At 36.8% G+C, this 17031-nt stretch overlaps 1 protein-coding gene across 1 annotated transcript in view; it reads right to left on the bottom strand.

Moving 5' to 3' along the window:
* Positions 1-17031, bottom strand: part of IARS1 (isoleucyl-tRNA synthetase 1) — a 111714-nt gene that overhangs the window by 23802 nt on the left and 70881 nt on the right. Inside the window, exons 21-26 of the mRNA XM_009476712.2 lie at positions 14526-14646; positions 9827-9918; positions 9384-9461; positions 8782-8903; positions 5588-5690; positions 5285-5368 (exon numbers count right to left, since the gene is read on the bottom strand). Coding sequence (XP_009474987.2) covers positions 5285-5368; positions 5588-5690; positions 8782-8903; positions 9384-9461; positions 9827-9918; positions 14526-14646 — 600 coding nt within the window. The remainder of the gene's footprint in view (positions 1-5284; positions 5369-5587; positions 5691-8781; positions 8904-9383; positions 9462-9826; positions 9919-14525; positions 14647-17031) is intronic.

Genomic DNA, 17031 nt, shown 5'->3' with positions numbered 1-17031 from the left:
TTAGGACAAGTTTTCTATACCAATTAGATTAGGAAATCATTCTTCTGTATACATTATCAATTAACAAAACAGAATGATTCTTCAAAAAAAAGCAAGTCTGTATCTTAGGTCTGTTTATATCTGCCTCAGTATAGTGCTTTGACTTAAAATAGTTCTTTATTTTATCTTCCCAATAAATCAAAATTGGCTCCTTAACACATCTTTCAAGTCTCATACACACAAATTGAGGCAACCAGTCCTTCCCATTGCCAGTAGGAAGACCTGAATATTCAGGCATTCATATGTACAAGGGCCTTTAGCTGGTGCCATGTTCCAGACATGATCAGATCGACTGATAACCCAACTACGTCCAATTCTCAGAACAGAGAAAGAAATGCCAGTGCTGTGCTTCAGCTGGGCTGGGCTCTCTAAGCAAACATCTTAAAAGGGAAAATAAATATTGTTTATGTAATACTGTCAGAAAGAAAATACCGAAGGACCACACACTGCCACAGTTCATTCATTAGTTAATTCAGCCCATTCAGGGACTCTGTCTACTACATTACTACAACACCATTAACGTTATGAAATACCGGTAGACCTCAGATTTGATGAAGAAGACAATTTTCTCCGTTTTATTATAGGGGTGAGGGTTGAAGGGTATACAAAGGTGGGATGCAAACAAGATTCTGATTGTGCTTAGAGTAAAATTTACTCAGGTAAAAGCTTTCACTGGAAGTAGTTAGGAAGAGAAGTCCTGAACTAGGCTTGTAAAAGGCCTCAAATACTAATGAATAAAATGCAACTGTGTACAGTTGCTAAAAGCCACCTGGATTAATTTCATTTTGTAAGCTTGGACGTTTTTGCATGACAACTCTATACTCTGGACAGTTCTAATATTAAATTCCATTCATTTAAATGATTTGCTATGTTCTGATGATAAGAGAGTAAGACTGCAGATCAAAGACTACAGCTACTTCTGAAAAAGTGATGAATGAAATTTTTGAAGGACTGACAAGTGTATTTTTCAAATTCTTTTGTCAGCAACTGCATGAAATCAAATGGTGTAATTTTTCTTACAGATTACCTCTGGCACCTGCAAATTTACGAGAAACACACTTCTGGCAATAACTAAAGGTTCTAAAGCTCTGAATATGTAGGAGGTTGATGAACAAAGCTGCAAATACAGCCCAAGTAATACTACCCAGTCTGCCTGTATCCATTGACCTCTTTAGCTCTGAACCATCCTAGTAAACAATTAGATTTATTGCTATGCAATACAGTAAAACACATACAGTAAAACAACAAGCTTCAGCATCAGCTTGTTGAATTTTAAGATACATAATAAAAATACGACAATAGGCAGTATTATGTATATGTGCTTCTCCCCATAAGACACACCTTAACTTTGCGGTAGCAAATGAATATAAATTAAAACATACTTCTGTACAATCCAATTATGTAATAATTTATCAAATTGTTAGGTTCCTTTATTACCTTTTACTAGCTGTAGAAGCTGACAGCAAATTTTGTCAGCTATCTTTTTGGAAGTAATTTGAGTAAGCAAACCTCATCTCCTTTAAAACTGGATTCTGTAAAATCCACAAATCCAGTTTTCAGATCAAGAAAATGTGATAGACACTAACCTAAATTTCACAAAATTCTGCTATTGAAAAGATCCAGGTATTGAAATTATTAATAATAGCAATTCTGAAGTAAAGCATCATAACTGCTAAGTCTAAGAGAAATAATCAATAAGCTAAACATGACAGAAAAGCCTTACAATCCCACTTGAAAATCAACTAAGACTTTTTAAATTAAAATTCCTTTAGTGCACAATTATTAAGAATTTAAGTCCCACAATAACTAAAAGCAAGAAGCATACAACACTGATCTAGAAGTCTTGTGCATTGAGCCATGACTCCCTTAGCCAGTGCTCTTAAGTTGCCCCCAGCAGAATTTTTAGAAGCCTTCCCTAGATGTATATTTAGGCTTGGGGAAAGATGGTATTGCTGGAGTAATATAATTAGAAGCTTAAGATATCCTCTGCTGCTTCAGTCAGCTCTTGAATTCTTTGACTGACATGGTTGGTCTCACCAAGACAAGCAAGGTGAGTTGATCTTGCTTGGGTAGATGCAGATTTTTGTTCTCTTTGTCAAGGCAATGCAGCTGATCTTGACAATGACAACTTGAACTAAAAAAGTTCCATCACATTTTAAGCACGTGACTAGATCTTCTGTTACAGAGCCCTCTGAAGATACCTTATTGAAAGGAAGAAAGGATCCTCAACCTACCAAGGACAGGCGTATGATAAGGGCCATGCCATTTCTGGACAAGGAAAAAAAATCCTTAGATACTGTACTGCCAGTGGTTATTATAATACAAAAAGAACTTATCTCACTTATCTCTGAAGACCCATTTCACTGGCTTTAGAGAATGCAAAATGTTACAAACACTTATGGAAGAAAAAAATCCATTAAATGTAAAGCATCATAACCTTATGCTTCACATACTACCAGCATGCGTTAGTATAGCCATTAGAACTGACTCTGTCATGAATGTATATAAGCTGCTCTGGAGAGTGACAGATTCTGACAAATGAAAGATGACAGGAAGATCAAAGGTCAATTATTAATAGATATACATTTTATTTAATAATCCAGAGGCCATTAAACAGAAACACAAACTAAAGAGAGATCGCTGAACCCACCAGTCCTATATTAAATCAGATCTAAGTAGTACAGATGTCCTAAGGTCATAGAACACGGTAAGGATTTCCTCAAGACAGAAATGAGATGAAGTTCCTCTGCAATATCAGATTCAACACGTCAGTGCTGTGGATGGAGCTGAAGGAAAGGAACGACTGAACTGTGGAGAATCCCTACATTTCCCAACCAGTTACTGTACTTGGACACATAGAAGCCATACACTAATATGACAGTAGCCTGGGAAGTATGCTGGAGGTAAATTAGGACAAAGAATTAAGTTGTAAGGGTGATCTGGTTTTAGTATATCTGCCACAAGCACTTAAAATAGAGGAAGAGGGCAGACTTCAGAGGATAATGAAAAGTACACCCTGTGGCTCGCCTTTGCAGATGTGAAGGTACCATGGGAAGGAAGGCAAGGAAGTCTTTCATAAACTGTGCAGATGTACAACTACATTGCTGTTCAAAATTTTTTTTTCTTCTGGTTTTTGCTCATCTAAACAGAAATTGTTTCAAACAAGTAGATTTGAGAGGGCAAAACATGAGAAGGCTAAGCTTGAAGTTCACAGGCATTCAGAAACTGTATTAAGACTTCTACATGAAATCTCTTGTAATAGGTAAAGGAAGTCAATGCTTTGGGTGGTTGTTAGTTTTTGTATTACATTGCACTTAACTTCTCTAACAAGGACCTTGCATTGAGGACCTTGCATATCCCTTCCTCAGAAAACTTTTTATCAGGAGGTCTTGAATGGGGAAGACCATCTGAACAATTACCTAGGTGATTTTGTTTTGCAAGACCGCTCCTTCAGTTCTCATCCGAGAGAAAAGCTTGCGTGTATTCTGCCTCATTGAACTAAGAGCCACAGACAAATACAACACGATTGCATAAGTGAAGGATTCAAGTGAAAATCCAGACAGACTAATATACAGAAATTATTGTTATGAAGTAATCTCCAATTTATATTCAAGTCTAATGCATGCATTCTGCCCAATATCAACACCAAATCAGTTCCCTTTAGAATTCTGCTCTCTTAGCAAAGAGCTGCTATTCAAAATCCAATTCTTTCCTCTCTGAAACACATACAGTTACAAAGATGAAGTCACGATGTATCTCCCCAGGCAACACAATGAAACATCTGGGTGAAAAGTGATCATCTATCCCAACAAGAGACTACTGCAGCAAGAGGAAATTAGGACTGTTCAGAAAGAACAGCATATTGCTTAACCAGTCTTCCTTCTTCCCTCACTGCCTTCCAGAGTGGTTCTGAAAGGCCTCCAGTCTTACAACGGAGATATTATTACCTCTAACTTCCTGTTCAGCAAAGCAATTATAAAGCCCCTAGGCTGCTAACACTGAAAAATTACACATAGCATAGATCATGATATCAAATGCATGATCACGACAGATTTAAGTGATAAGAACCACTGGTTTGCAAGATGTTTTGAAGGCCCCAACACCTAGAAAAAAGTTCAAAGGCATACTGGCATAGTAGCTTTTTTTTTCCTTTTCTTTTTGAATCAAAACACCATGGGTCATTGAAATTCATCACTGTAGCTGAAACACTCTTCCCTATCACTATTCCCTCTTACTGTTTGACTGTACTCTTGTACATCAGAGATGTGAAAGAAGATGCATATAAAGTCTATTTGTAATGAAATTTAATTGAACATAAAGACTAAAAAAAGCCCACTCTACAGTCTTTTAAGCAATCAAAAAGTAATAGGCTTTGTGCCTTCACTACAACTTCTGAAATGCAGTACTGAAGTTTAAAAGATTTATTTATAGGATAAACATACAAATAAATGCAGTTTATTTATAAACAAACTCCTTTTTCATTTCACTTCTTAAAATACTATGGATTTTTACATGACTGACTAAAAGCAGAAAGTGCAGCCAATTTCAGGAAGTTATGCTCAAAAAACCAAGAGGGGTTACTTTTCTTTTGAATGACGGGGCTTTTATTCAAACAAAGATTTAGAAGTAGGGCAGGCTGCATTTCTCTAATGGACACACATTAAGAGAGTATTACAGTGGCATACAGGAGCAGATGAGTGTAAGAAATTGTATACACTAACATCTTATTTATTTGACATTTTATATCCTAAACAACATCTGCAAAAATCTTGACTGGTCCCCTGTTATCCCTTACATGGAACTCCTTCTCTCCATCAACCCTTTACTTACTGTCAAACTGTTTTTAATGCCCTTCAACTGAAGGATCACAAATTTTGCATTCCATCTCTTTGACAACGTGTAGTTGAATATTGTCTTATTTTCATTCAGAAAATGTTTTTTCCTTTCACTGATCAAGAAAAAGAACACTTCTAATAGCCTCTTAATTATTCATTAAAGAAGTCCCATGTGGTCAGTTTGAGCAACTAAGTGTTTCTCAATACTACAACTGACTGCATAAGGATCATCACCCATTTACCTTCATTTCTATACACAGTACCCATTGATATGCCCTTTCATTACAATTCTCTTTTAAATTAGTTTTACCTAGTGGGTTATTAATATTGTGAATATGGAAGGTTAGGGTTTTGTTTGTTTAGGTAACTGACATACACAATCCAGTTAAGCATCATGTTCATATTCTTACCTCGAGTATGTACTTCTCTAAAGATTTGACATTTTCCAGAGCCTCTGGATCTTGATGGATAACAACTACTTCTTTCAAAGGATACTGGGGAGAAGGAAAAAAAGAAAATGAAAAGAAACTTTTGTCCTCCCAACTGAAAACAAAGAAGTTCAGAAATAATTATTTATCATTTGAAGTATTTTATTATTGAACTCGTGTTTGCTATTCCAAACTTAATTATTCAATTTTCCCAGGCTTATTCCAAAGTTACAAAGCTATTGCACGTTCCCAAGGTATTGATAAGAGGTGTTAAAGAGTTCTAACCTTTACTGGAATAGTTTTTCTGTCTCTGATTACTCGTCCAAGCTCAATAACAGACTGCAAACAAGAAACGGCACTTTCAATTTTTTTGTCGATGAGATCCTCCCTAGATTAAAAAAGAAACATTACATTGCTTCATTTTCATTGTATCTGTTTGAGCAGACTGAAAACATTTTACCCCCTTCACTGAAATTTCCAGTAGAGACTCAATTATGCCCTGTTTGGGGCAATTTGAAAAATGAACAGTTTTTTCTTCTCTCTTTGTGTAGAAGATGATGAGGAAATAACTTGCTGAAAACAAAAAACAGAGCTATTTTTAAATCATCTTTTGTTAGCACATCTCTCAAGATGGAGATGATGGATTGAGTCACACTACCTGTTCTATTAATATCCAATAAAAAGTAATATTTACAATAGTAATATCATAAGAAGATGCAAAAAGATATTATAAATAGGATACTTATAATGACAATGAAATACTTATAATGCAATCAACTCACTGGATCTCAATTTATAATCTTTTCCAGGAATTCTAGATATTTTAGCTTGATGTTTTAGACAGTCTTGTCATCTCTCCTGACTTCATCATTTTAACACCCTTCCATTTTGAGGCAAGGCAGGGTCAGGAGGGGTTTTTGCCTTTTTTGGGGGGGTGGGGGGGTGTTTGGGGTTTTTTTGAGTGAGCTGACAATCACATCTTGTTTCAAATGTACTAGCAGCCAACAGTTCTGAAAATGTGGTTTTCTTGATTTCTTGAGTAGCTGCGTAAATTGAGCAGCTCCTTTAAAACCGCACAAGTGTCATATCAAAACCAGAGGTACTGGTTCAAAAGACAGTTGTGAATAAAATGAACAATGCTGCTTGCTGTAATATAAGTAGCAAAAGTACTGGGATGAAAACCATACATCCAGTAAGGATTATCCAGAAAAACAGAACTGGTGGAGTAAAACTTAGAACTGAAATATCCCCATCTTCCGCATTAGGGCTTTGATTAAGATGTCAGTACCTGTTTTAAAGCTTTTGTTCTTCCAAAAGCCAGTCTTTCAGGATGGTCCTCCAAAAACTTGGAAACATGCAAATTGTGAGAGAGAAGATTTTGCTTCCCGAAAGATTCATATAGTATAATGTGGCAGTATTTCAGTATTATTTGCCATTACTTAACAACATTATGGAGCCACAAAATGAGAATAGTCTTCATAGATTGCATGCACATCCACAAAATTTAATGCAACCAATCTGTTCAGACACCAAGCAACCAAGTAATACCTCAATGGGGTTTGTATTTGTAATACAGGTATTGAGTCAAGTTCAGCTGTGAAAGTGGACATGTCCCTTAGCTTTATCTGTACATACCCATCATATTGTTAAAGTAGTATTTTCTGTATCTGCATCAAAAAATGTCTCCTATTATTAACTGACAATATTGTCCTTATGCAGTCATCAGAAAAATATTCAAAGAAAAATGCAATGATGTGCTTAGCAACTCAAGGTGAAACTCAAACTTCAACAACAATTTAGTTCTGAAAACACATCTTTTTATCTGACAAAGAGAACAATTGATACGTAGGGGATTCAGTAAATTACACAAACTAGCAGCAGACAAAAATCCAAACAAAGACAAAGAGGAAAGACGTGCAAGCCACTCAAATACATCATATGTTTGCATGATGCAGCAGCAAGTCAGTTAGCACTAACAGGAATAAAAAGCGACTAAGCCACTCTTAAACACCCATGCTAAGCCCAAGCCTGAACGGAGTTCCTGAAAATAGCTCACTATCCTTCCATTACTCCTTTCTACAGAAGCTCAAACCATTTCTGATAGCTCACTGATGAGTTTTGCATTCTTTGATTACATATTCTTTACAGCACTTTCCCAGGGAACAGAAAATCAGCACTATCATTATGTCAATTTCAAAGTCCTTGTTGCAGTAACTCTCACTATTAAAGCTATCAAAAAGAACATACACCTTCCTCAAAGGATATAGTATCCATAAAAGAAACACCATTACTAGAAGGTTTAAATTTTTCAACTGGCACGTAAAGCATCAAGGTCAGCTCCCTTGTCCTTGAGGGTTTTCAAACTGAGCGGCAATGCAAAAGGAAAGTTTGCTTCTCTTGCATTTAGTGACTAACAGCAGACAGCAATGCAGACACTAACATAATCCACTAACATAGCACCAAGGCCTTAACGAGCAACTGATTACTGTAATACTAGTGTGTCTCTCAAATGGATTTAAAAAAACAAACCAAAACAACCAACAACCAAACCAAAACAACTTCGTTGTCAAGAGCTACCTGGGTTGAGCTGATACTATGGATAACCCAGAGCATATATCCAGTACAACCATCATGGACCCAAACCTTTTTGAGACACACTGGCACTTAAAAAAAAAACCTCGCCCATCAGCATCCAAAGAAATTATCTGTCTGGAAAGCTCTCTCTCATATGATGTATCCTCTTACAAGAAAGTGGCAATCTCTGGACAATGGTCTAAATTCTTGATCTGAAGCCAAAAGAACTCACTCTTCTGCCTCTGTAGGTGGTACACACAAAACAATAATTCCAATCCACATGGGATTTGGCATCAGCATTCACTAAGAAAGGCCTAGAGATGGGGGGATGCACATGTTCTTGCAAATGTAGGGCCCCCAAGAAAGTTTTATAATCCTTTTGGGCCCTTCATAGGTAGGCATTATAGCTTCTAGTCAGCACACATTTTGAAGAGTAAAAAGGATATTCCTTGCCCACCATAAGAAGAAAATGTTGTGAGTTGGGAACATGCATTCCTCCTAATTGTTTTCCTTCCTATCTACAATTCTTTAACCTAGCACAAGTCTGCTGCCTAAATGTGCAGCGAAAAGAAAATTCACAGCTAACATTGAGAGTAGGGTGTGAAGTGTACTGCTACTGAAATGTTCTCCTACAGCAGAGACTAATATTAATCAGAGCTTAATCAAAACTTAAATATTTTTTGCTTATAGAAAAGAATGTATTAACTATCATCCTAAAATTCTTCCAGATGCAAAGGAATATTCACATTATTAAAGCAGCTTGCTTTCTTGCTATGCAAAAGAGTTTTTAAAACACAAGTGAGTGAAGGAGCACTGTTCTGTGAAAAGCAAAAAAAACCCCCAAAATCCAACCAAAACCCCATCAAACCAAACCCCTATTTTGCCACATAACAGCTGTCTCTTACCTCACTTGGGGAAGCATGAGGTAGTGGATGCTTTCAGTATTCTTTTCCTGAACTGAGGCCGGATCAATAAGTGTCTTCAGATTCTGGTACATCAGCTCAGTGATAAATGGAGTATATGGTGCCTGTAATGTTGCATTCAATCATCATCTTTTCTTTATTGTTTGTACATTATGAATCAGTAATACTTATGAATTGCATAAGGACAGATCAGCAAAAACAACGCTTACACGGTGTCTTCAATGCAGAACTGTGATGTTATTCAAAATGCAGACTGAAATAAATGATGAAATTGCTACTACTTATTCACCTCCTTCCTGATATTTACATGTAACTTTTCAGCATTAGGTAAGAATTCATAATGTCTCTTTATCAGTCAAGTGATATTTGCCTTCTTCAGAGCACCATGGGGCAGATAAGCAAATAAAAGGGGGAGGTGGAAAATGAACTGTGCTACACAAGTCAGTAGTAATATGGTTTTTCTCCCCATGTGTTCAGCCTCTGTACCCCTAGTTTCTATGGTGAGCTTAGACACTAAGAGGCATGATTTTAGATTAACTACATTAAAAATGTCAAATAGTTATAGTGGGCTGTAATTCCCTTACCATAAGTCTGCACATGGAGAACAGAACACTAAACAAGGTTTCCAAGGCCATGATGCAGTCTTCAGTCCCATTCTCGCCCTATTCAAAGGATTCACCAAGAAAAACAAACAACTGCAATTTTAGGATCAGTAAGTGCACTTCAATAAACTTTAAAAATTTCCTATGTTAATACAATAAACTGGTTTTCCAAACTGTATTCATTTTGCTCAATCCCATCCAGCAAGTGAAACAGAATTACTGGGCATTTTGTTTGGTTGGTTTTCCTCATAAAGCAAAGAGGAGGAAAAAATGTTAACTTCTCATTCCCACTATCAGGTACAAACTGATATAATTTAAAATGCAGCACAAAGATTTTGTGTAACACCATGAAGCTGCTGTGCATTAATTAACATAGACTACTAGGATTTTTTTTACAGCACAAGACTGCAGAAGTAGATACCTACCTTTAGTCTTCTGCGATTCATTCTAACATACCAGTTGGTCAGAATATCAACAAACTTCACTAATCGAGGGACTACGGTGTACAGCCTGTAAGCTAGAAGGAAAAATGTTTACTGTAGTTAATATCTGCCCTTTGCATCAAGCTCTTCACTTAAAGAAACACATTATCATTTATAGCTCTGGTGTTCAACATAAAACTTGAGCAGAAGCACGTATGTTAGTAAGATCGAAAAAGTGATTAGACATACTATTATGTTAAAACCATATTTTAAAACTGCACGTCATCAATTCTCATGCTTCAAGACAAACACATCTACCACCAAATTGCTTCCCTAATCCTACACAAACACACATTATGGAAGCCTTATGCTTTTATCTGACTCGTAAAGAGGATAGTGGATAAAAGACTATTAATCGCAAAGGATTTGGCAAATCCTAGATTTGCACATGCTGTAAATACAGCCAAGTCACTAGAAATTTAACAGAAATTATTGTAGGATCATACAATAAAATTTTATTAATTACTGCCAATGTTTTCTTTTTTGTTCACCAGATTTAAAATGAGACACCTATTTCAATCAATTCTCCCTGAATTAATTGCAATTTTTTATTATTTTTCTAAGTAATACCGTAGGCTAAAAGAATGTAAAGTAACAGCAAGCCTGATGAGGTAAGATGATAAACATGGCTGTATTTCCAAGTTCTGTGTAACTTAAAAGCATGGAGGACTGCCAACACGAAAAAGAAGATCATCACAAGCATCACTATGCAACTGGGAAAACAAATTTCAGTTGTTTGCGAGAGAATTGGGGGGGGTGGGGATAGACCTTAAATAGGACCTGGTTTTCTAAGGAAAAACTTGTATATAACTTCTCTAAAAGCAAAGAGCCTTTTGATCTCTATTCTAATCAGTTTCATTAATCATGCAGCTACTGAATAAAATGGATCTTTGCTTTAAAAGCTCCAGCACACTTTTCATTGCATTTTCTAAAATAGAGGTGTTTTTAAAGGCAGAGTACTGGTATTTAAACCTAAAAAAGAAACGCTCAGAAGATTCATGCCATGGTGGGGAAGACATCATTTATGCAGGAGTTTGTATTCCTAAAAAATTCCCAGCTATACATTATCTAGTTAGGAGACTGGTTAAAAACAAAACAAAAAAACCCTCAAAAAACCTCAAAAACCCCACCGTTCAGGAAGAGTATATCTTTAACAAGAGGTTCAAGTTAGCCTGGAAACATGCATTTCTCCCCTCAATAGCTGTAATCCCAGTTCATCCTTAGGGACCTGGTTTAGAGGTGGACCCGGCAGTTAGGTTAATGGTTGGACTCGATCTCAGAGGTCTTTTCCAACCTTAATGATTTTATAATTCTATGATTCATAAACCAAATCGTGAAACCTCACGTTTTCACAACTCAAGGAAAAGGCATGCATGTACATGGAAACGTGTGCGCACACACATGCACATAGACATACACACATACATCTTTCAATTTCAGTCATCAGGAGAAAAGTTGTTTTGTAAAATAATTTCTTGTCTTGGGCATTTAAGTAGGAAAAAAAAGCATAATAAGGCTTACTGTTTTTAAATACAGAATTTTAACGCCCATTAAAACACAAAGGATTGATTGCCCTATTACTTTCCATAATCTTCCATCTTCCCAGTATCTTACTACTTGCCCTATTTATCAAAGGGCCCAAATCCCAGAAGTTTCCATGATAAAAGATGAGGTTTAGTGGAGAAACTATACTACTATTCAATAGCTCATAATTCATTTGGATAAGCGTGTTATTATCAAAGCGAAGCTAAGTTAGCTACACCAGCTGCTGCTGAAGAGGTTACTGGCACACACGTACGTAACTTGCAGCACTTCTGAAGAGAGCATGTCTACAGCTCCAGTTTTGGGCACCTACTAAACCAGAGATAACACGCAACAGCAAAAACCTTCTTACACACACACATGCATATGGTTTCAAACACATTGAACTTTTCCCAATTTTCCATGAATAACTGAAACGATGCTGCTTTCTGATACGTGTTGTCTCCTTGTCTCCAATTGCACATGTTCCAGGAAGTCAAAAGCTCTCCCCAAGCCAGGATTAGCAGAGGGTTGTTATACCTTTCCAAAGTTTTTCTCTAAAGCATCCCGAAGTTGGAGTGTGCACAGGTATGTTCCCCTTCCCACCCTCGGTCTATTCAAGCAAGGTCAGTACCAAACTGACAGGGACTCCATTTAGGCGGAAATACTGCTGGCCATTCAAACTGCTAGTAGAAGCTGGGGCAGAATTAACGTAAGTTTTACTTAATGGAAACATTTTTCTAGAGGCAGGCAATCAGTGTAAAATTTAGCTCCGCTACAAAATACACTTGATGAAATGGAAGAAGCTAAGCTCAATTGCAACTTTTTTCTGGTTAGCGGTGTCTCCTTGCCATTTAGAGTTTCAAGCCTTTTCACAATCACACCCACAGTTGCAGGAACAGCACGTTACGGTGCAGACTGGGCCATTTCTTTGACAGATAGTGCACAAATATCACCTCAACACTACTGCCTCAGCTATGTTTTAGACATGGCAGAGAAATTTTTTTACGCATCTTGCAGGTAACAGACTTGTATGGCAATAGTTGGCGAACACAATAATTTATTTTTGCTCGCATCATGCCACATCTACAACAGCTTCTGCATTTGTTTATTTTTTTTTCATTATTATTATTACTATTATTATTTTCAAAATCTTGGGTTCTAAAATGACGCTTGTGTAGTGTATTTATCTCCTTTACCTAGCATTTGAGGTTATCAGTCACCATTATAATCTTCGCTTGCCTCTTCCTGACATTTTCCCTACTTCGAGTCTTGTGGAGCAGAAAATCTTTAAAAAATGCCAAACTAGTTTTCTAAAACAAGATTAGCATAAGAGTATCGTGTCGCAGTACACAAATTTACTGCATCTCACTAGTATCTGTCTGACTGAATTCAGCATTTATGCAGAAAAATAAATTGAAAAATCATGTTTATTAATCACTGCCAAATGAGATGTGTCACCCATTTGATGTGCATATTATGTTACCTTCATCTAACACAAGACAATAGCATTTAATACCAACACTACAGTCTTGAAAGTCTTTATGTTGTCATTTTCCAACAGGAATTTTCTTCTCCTGCTTGAAAGGATCTTCTTGCTTTGTAAAGATGTCAGCTGACACATCCCTTTTTATTAGCTCCATCTTTCTCTTAGAAATCCAGAGCAAAGAATTCAATTTTCTACGCCCATGCTCATCTTCCTGCAAACTATTTCTGTTTAAACCATGCACTAATCCAAGATTCCAGGTATACATTCACAATCAAATTTTCTACTGTCCCTCAAAGTGTTTTCCTCTTTACATGCAGCATGTAAACTTTCATAGGCTTTGCATATTTCTGTTTGGCAACACATGAACTCAACACACGCCACCATCAAATTTCAAGGACAAAACTTGTAGGAAGAGGCCACGTTTTTATCAACAATAGACAGCTTTTATCATATTCCTGGATTTGGTAGCTTGAGGATTGATTCTTCCTTTAATGAAATGTTCTTAGATGACCTCACCTGAATTTTGTTATTATCAAAATGACCTGCTTTATCTACTATAGGCAACATAAACTCATCTTACTGATCTTGGTGAGAGTGAACATCATGCCAGTCTAAGAGGGGAGGAATACAAGAGATGACTGAAGCAGAGGAGGACTGTCGTGTGTCCTCATAAACTCAGATCTGGCATTTAGCTGTTTCCTCATTATCTGTTATCCCACTAATACCTTCCTTCCCCAAGCCCAAGCACACCTGTGGAAGGCTTCTAAAAGTTCTTCTGAGGGCAACTGAAGATCACAGGCTTAGGGGGGGGTTGTTTTTTATTCATAAACAGGAACTACAATGGCAAAAGCGACCTTGTTTCCAATATCTAGGTTTTTAGTGCTCTTAAAGGCACCAAAACCTCTTCAAAGACCATTATGACTTTATCTGCAAGTTTGTAAGCGTACTGGATCAGACCAACTACTTCAGGGGGCTCTTGAAGCACCTTCTCTTTGCAATTAATATTGTCTTAATATAATGTGAGCATTGAAAGGCATGGGATGATGAAAAAGACAACATGCAGGAAGAAAAAACAGGAGAGTATCTTCTTACAGCTATGCAATATCCTAATGCTATTCCGTCCTGCTGCACACACTCCCAATACGACTACAAAGAAACCCTCTCTATGGAACTATGCAGGGGAAATTTATTCCCCATGGTCATGTACCTCTCAAAATTATTTTATTTAGCCGACATGAGCGTTGCCCATTTTATCCTTTTTTACAGCTTCCCCAAATTCTGTTTGGCTTCCTTTTCACTGCTGTCTTTCAGTTACTATTATAATAATATTAATTGCTCCAACCACTGCAGAAGATGATGTTACAGCAACAAGCTACATCCCTGAGCTCATAGGATTAGCCATGACAAAAAAAAGCCTCATCACTTTTTGAAATCTCCTGAACAAGTATAGAAAAATCTGTATTAACACCCATGTAAGCAGCATTCCATGTATTATGGTAGCTGGTTAAAGATTTCCTTCCTTTTATCTGAACTGTAAGTCTTATGTGGAATCTGGAAATGTCTGGATAAAATGGCTAGTTCTCTAATCAAAATTAAAGACCTGTACACACACCCGACCAAACATATGCATACCTGCCATTTCAGCTTTGAAGAACTGAATGAGTGACTGGGTGAAAGAAAGAATCCATTTATCCATGATGTTATTGCTTTCCTTAACAGTGTTCTCATTGTAAAGGAATTCTCTCCCCTCATCCTATCATCAACATAAAAAGACAAAGCACATTTTCAAGTCATAAGGGCATATATTCAAACCTTTATATCAAACCACCTGTCAGCCACTAATATTTTGTCACCTTCACTGTGTTACACTGGTTTCCTAAGAGAGAACATTAAATTCCAGAAACATCTATGTAAGAGAAATAGCTAAGGAAAACCTGACTTCCACTGCTGCTGACTTCACCACACCATACCTTCAATTACAAAGGAGGCCAGTTATTTGGATCTCTTAAACCAGATAAAAAGTAGTACAGCACACAACGGTATGCAGTTGTTTTTTCCCTGTTTGCAGTATAAGTCATAGCTCCCAGAAACAGGATAGGACTCTTGAATTTACACAATGCCTTCATCTAGGAGGATCTGAAGCATTTACAAGGAATGTACTAGGAAAATGAATTCTATTTGGGGAAAGGGCATATAAACAATATAATTATTTTTTAAGAGCATGTGACAATTTCAACAGATTAAAACAGAAGAATGTAACAACCTGGAAGAAACAGGTAGAATTTTTAGGCATCCAACATGCATATAGTGCATTTTGTTGCTTTCCAGAATATTGATGTTTGCACCCATCTGAGAAATTTCATAGCACTTTGCTGATTCTGTAGTGCATTGCAAGCAAGACCACAAGTAAGCACACTTGTCAGTGCCTACCGTCTGACTCTTTTCCATGTGAATGTTCTTATGACTGGTTGAAAACAGAGGGTTGTTTATTTTTTTTCAGATTTACAAACAGTATTTAACATCTGGTTTTAAGAGTCTGCAGACCTTCCCTTTCCTCAGACCTTCCCTTTCCTCAGAGTCCAGACAAAAAAAAAAATCTGTTTGGATTATTCGACCCAGTAATTACCCATCCACTTACATAGTATAAAGGAGAAGATACTTAGGAAAGAAATGCATCTGCACACCCAGAAGTGCAGCAATCCCAGTGTGAGGTCAGCAATCATTTAACCAACTACAATTACTGTGGTAATTACAGTAAGCAAAAAATTATTATTAGACTTCATCCAGGACACTGGGATTGTAGTTTCTCTCTTGCAGGAAGCAGAATACAATGAAAGAGTTGTTTAAGTCTGTGCATGAAATCTAATTTAAGCACTATCACCTCCAACAGCACATTCTTTTGCCTAATATGGTGCATAGGAATGGTTTCGCTATCTATTTAGAAAGAAAAATTACATCTGCTGAGTTACCAAAACTATCTGCTTAATCACCTGGATTTTCCACTGGGGTCTTCCATCCCCAATTTGGCTGATCTTGTAAGATTTAATGGGAACACAGCAAAAAGCTACAAAGCACACTTTAGATAATTCAAAGGTCAAACAGGAAAAACTGAAGTATATTTTTGGGGCAATGAGTAAGTTTGTCTGATGAATGCTGTCTAGGGATCCTAAGAAAAGATTTGTTAAATATTAGGATCTGAAGTTACCAGACTTTCTTCCCAAAAGGGGTTGTTAAAAAGAAAAAAACATTTAAGTCAGCTGTTTACTGTACTATTTATTGAAGTCAGCTGCCTTTATTGCTTCAAATGGCAACTCTCCACAGTGATTAGGCTGCTACTGTAATTTCATGCATAGTACAAGGTTTGAACTTTTTCACTTAGTTCCCACTCTCCCATAAAAGTCTGCACTAACAAGTGGTAACCTTCTATCGTTAATCTCAGCTGAAAGATTAACATTGGTTTCAACAGAAACTATACAATATACACATAAAATCTTCAATTTAAATGAAAAATTACTGTAAGAAAGAAATTTTAATCTTGCTTTCTTTCTGAAAGTGTAGAAACTCATGTCACTCACCCAGCATTTTTTAGTAGACTTCAAATGTAATCTACAAGTCTAAAGCATTATTGCTTTTATGATGATTTACCTTCCTTTCCATTCCATTTCTTCATTTTTTTTCCTAAGTTGCATTTAAATTTAACTTCTAAAAAAATTAACTGTCATGTTACAGAAGGCAATCTTCTTCCTGTGGCTAATGTATTCAGTATCAAGTATTCCCAAGTTAAACATTTTTATGCAGATTCATAATTAAAGTTACAGTAAACGAGTTAGCTCAAGAAATTGTCACAGCAGCCACTACTGAAAATAACTTCCTTTTCATTACTTATTTGCAGTTCTATTTGTGTTAAATCTGTAGGCTATTAAGCAATGTTCTCAGTGCAGAGAAACTTGCAGTCCAGATGCCATCCTCGGACGGCATCCCGCGATGTAGCCATGCCTGACTACATGACGTGGGGTAACAGCAAAGAAAAAGTAGCAGCAGCACTCAAGGCAGTATTAGTGACACCTACTGCCTCCAAGCTACTTCACAAACACTGACAAGACAATTACTAGAAAACCAACAAGGTTTAGTATGGACA

Source organism: Nipponia nippon, unplaced genomic scaffold (genome assembly GCF_047370975.1).
Source record: "Nipponia nippon isolate SJK-2023a ecotype South Korea unplaced genomic scaffold, ASM4737097v1 scaffold_9, whole genome shotgun sequence".
Classification (NCBI taxonomy): domain Eukaryota; kingdom Metazoa; phylum Chordata; class Aves; order Pelecaniformes; family Threskiornithidae; genus Nipponia; species Nipponia nippon.
Note: the sequence above shows the minus strand (reverse complement) of the source record. Positions and strands in the feature narration are given on the sequence as shown.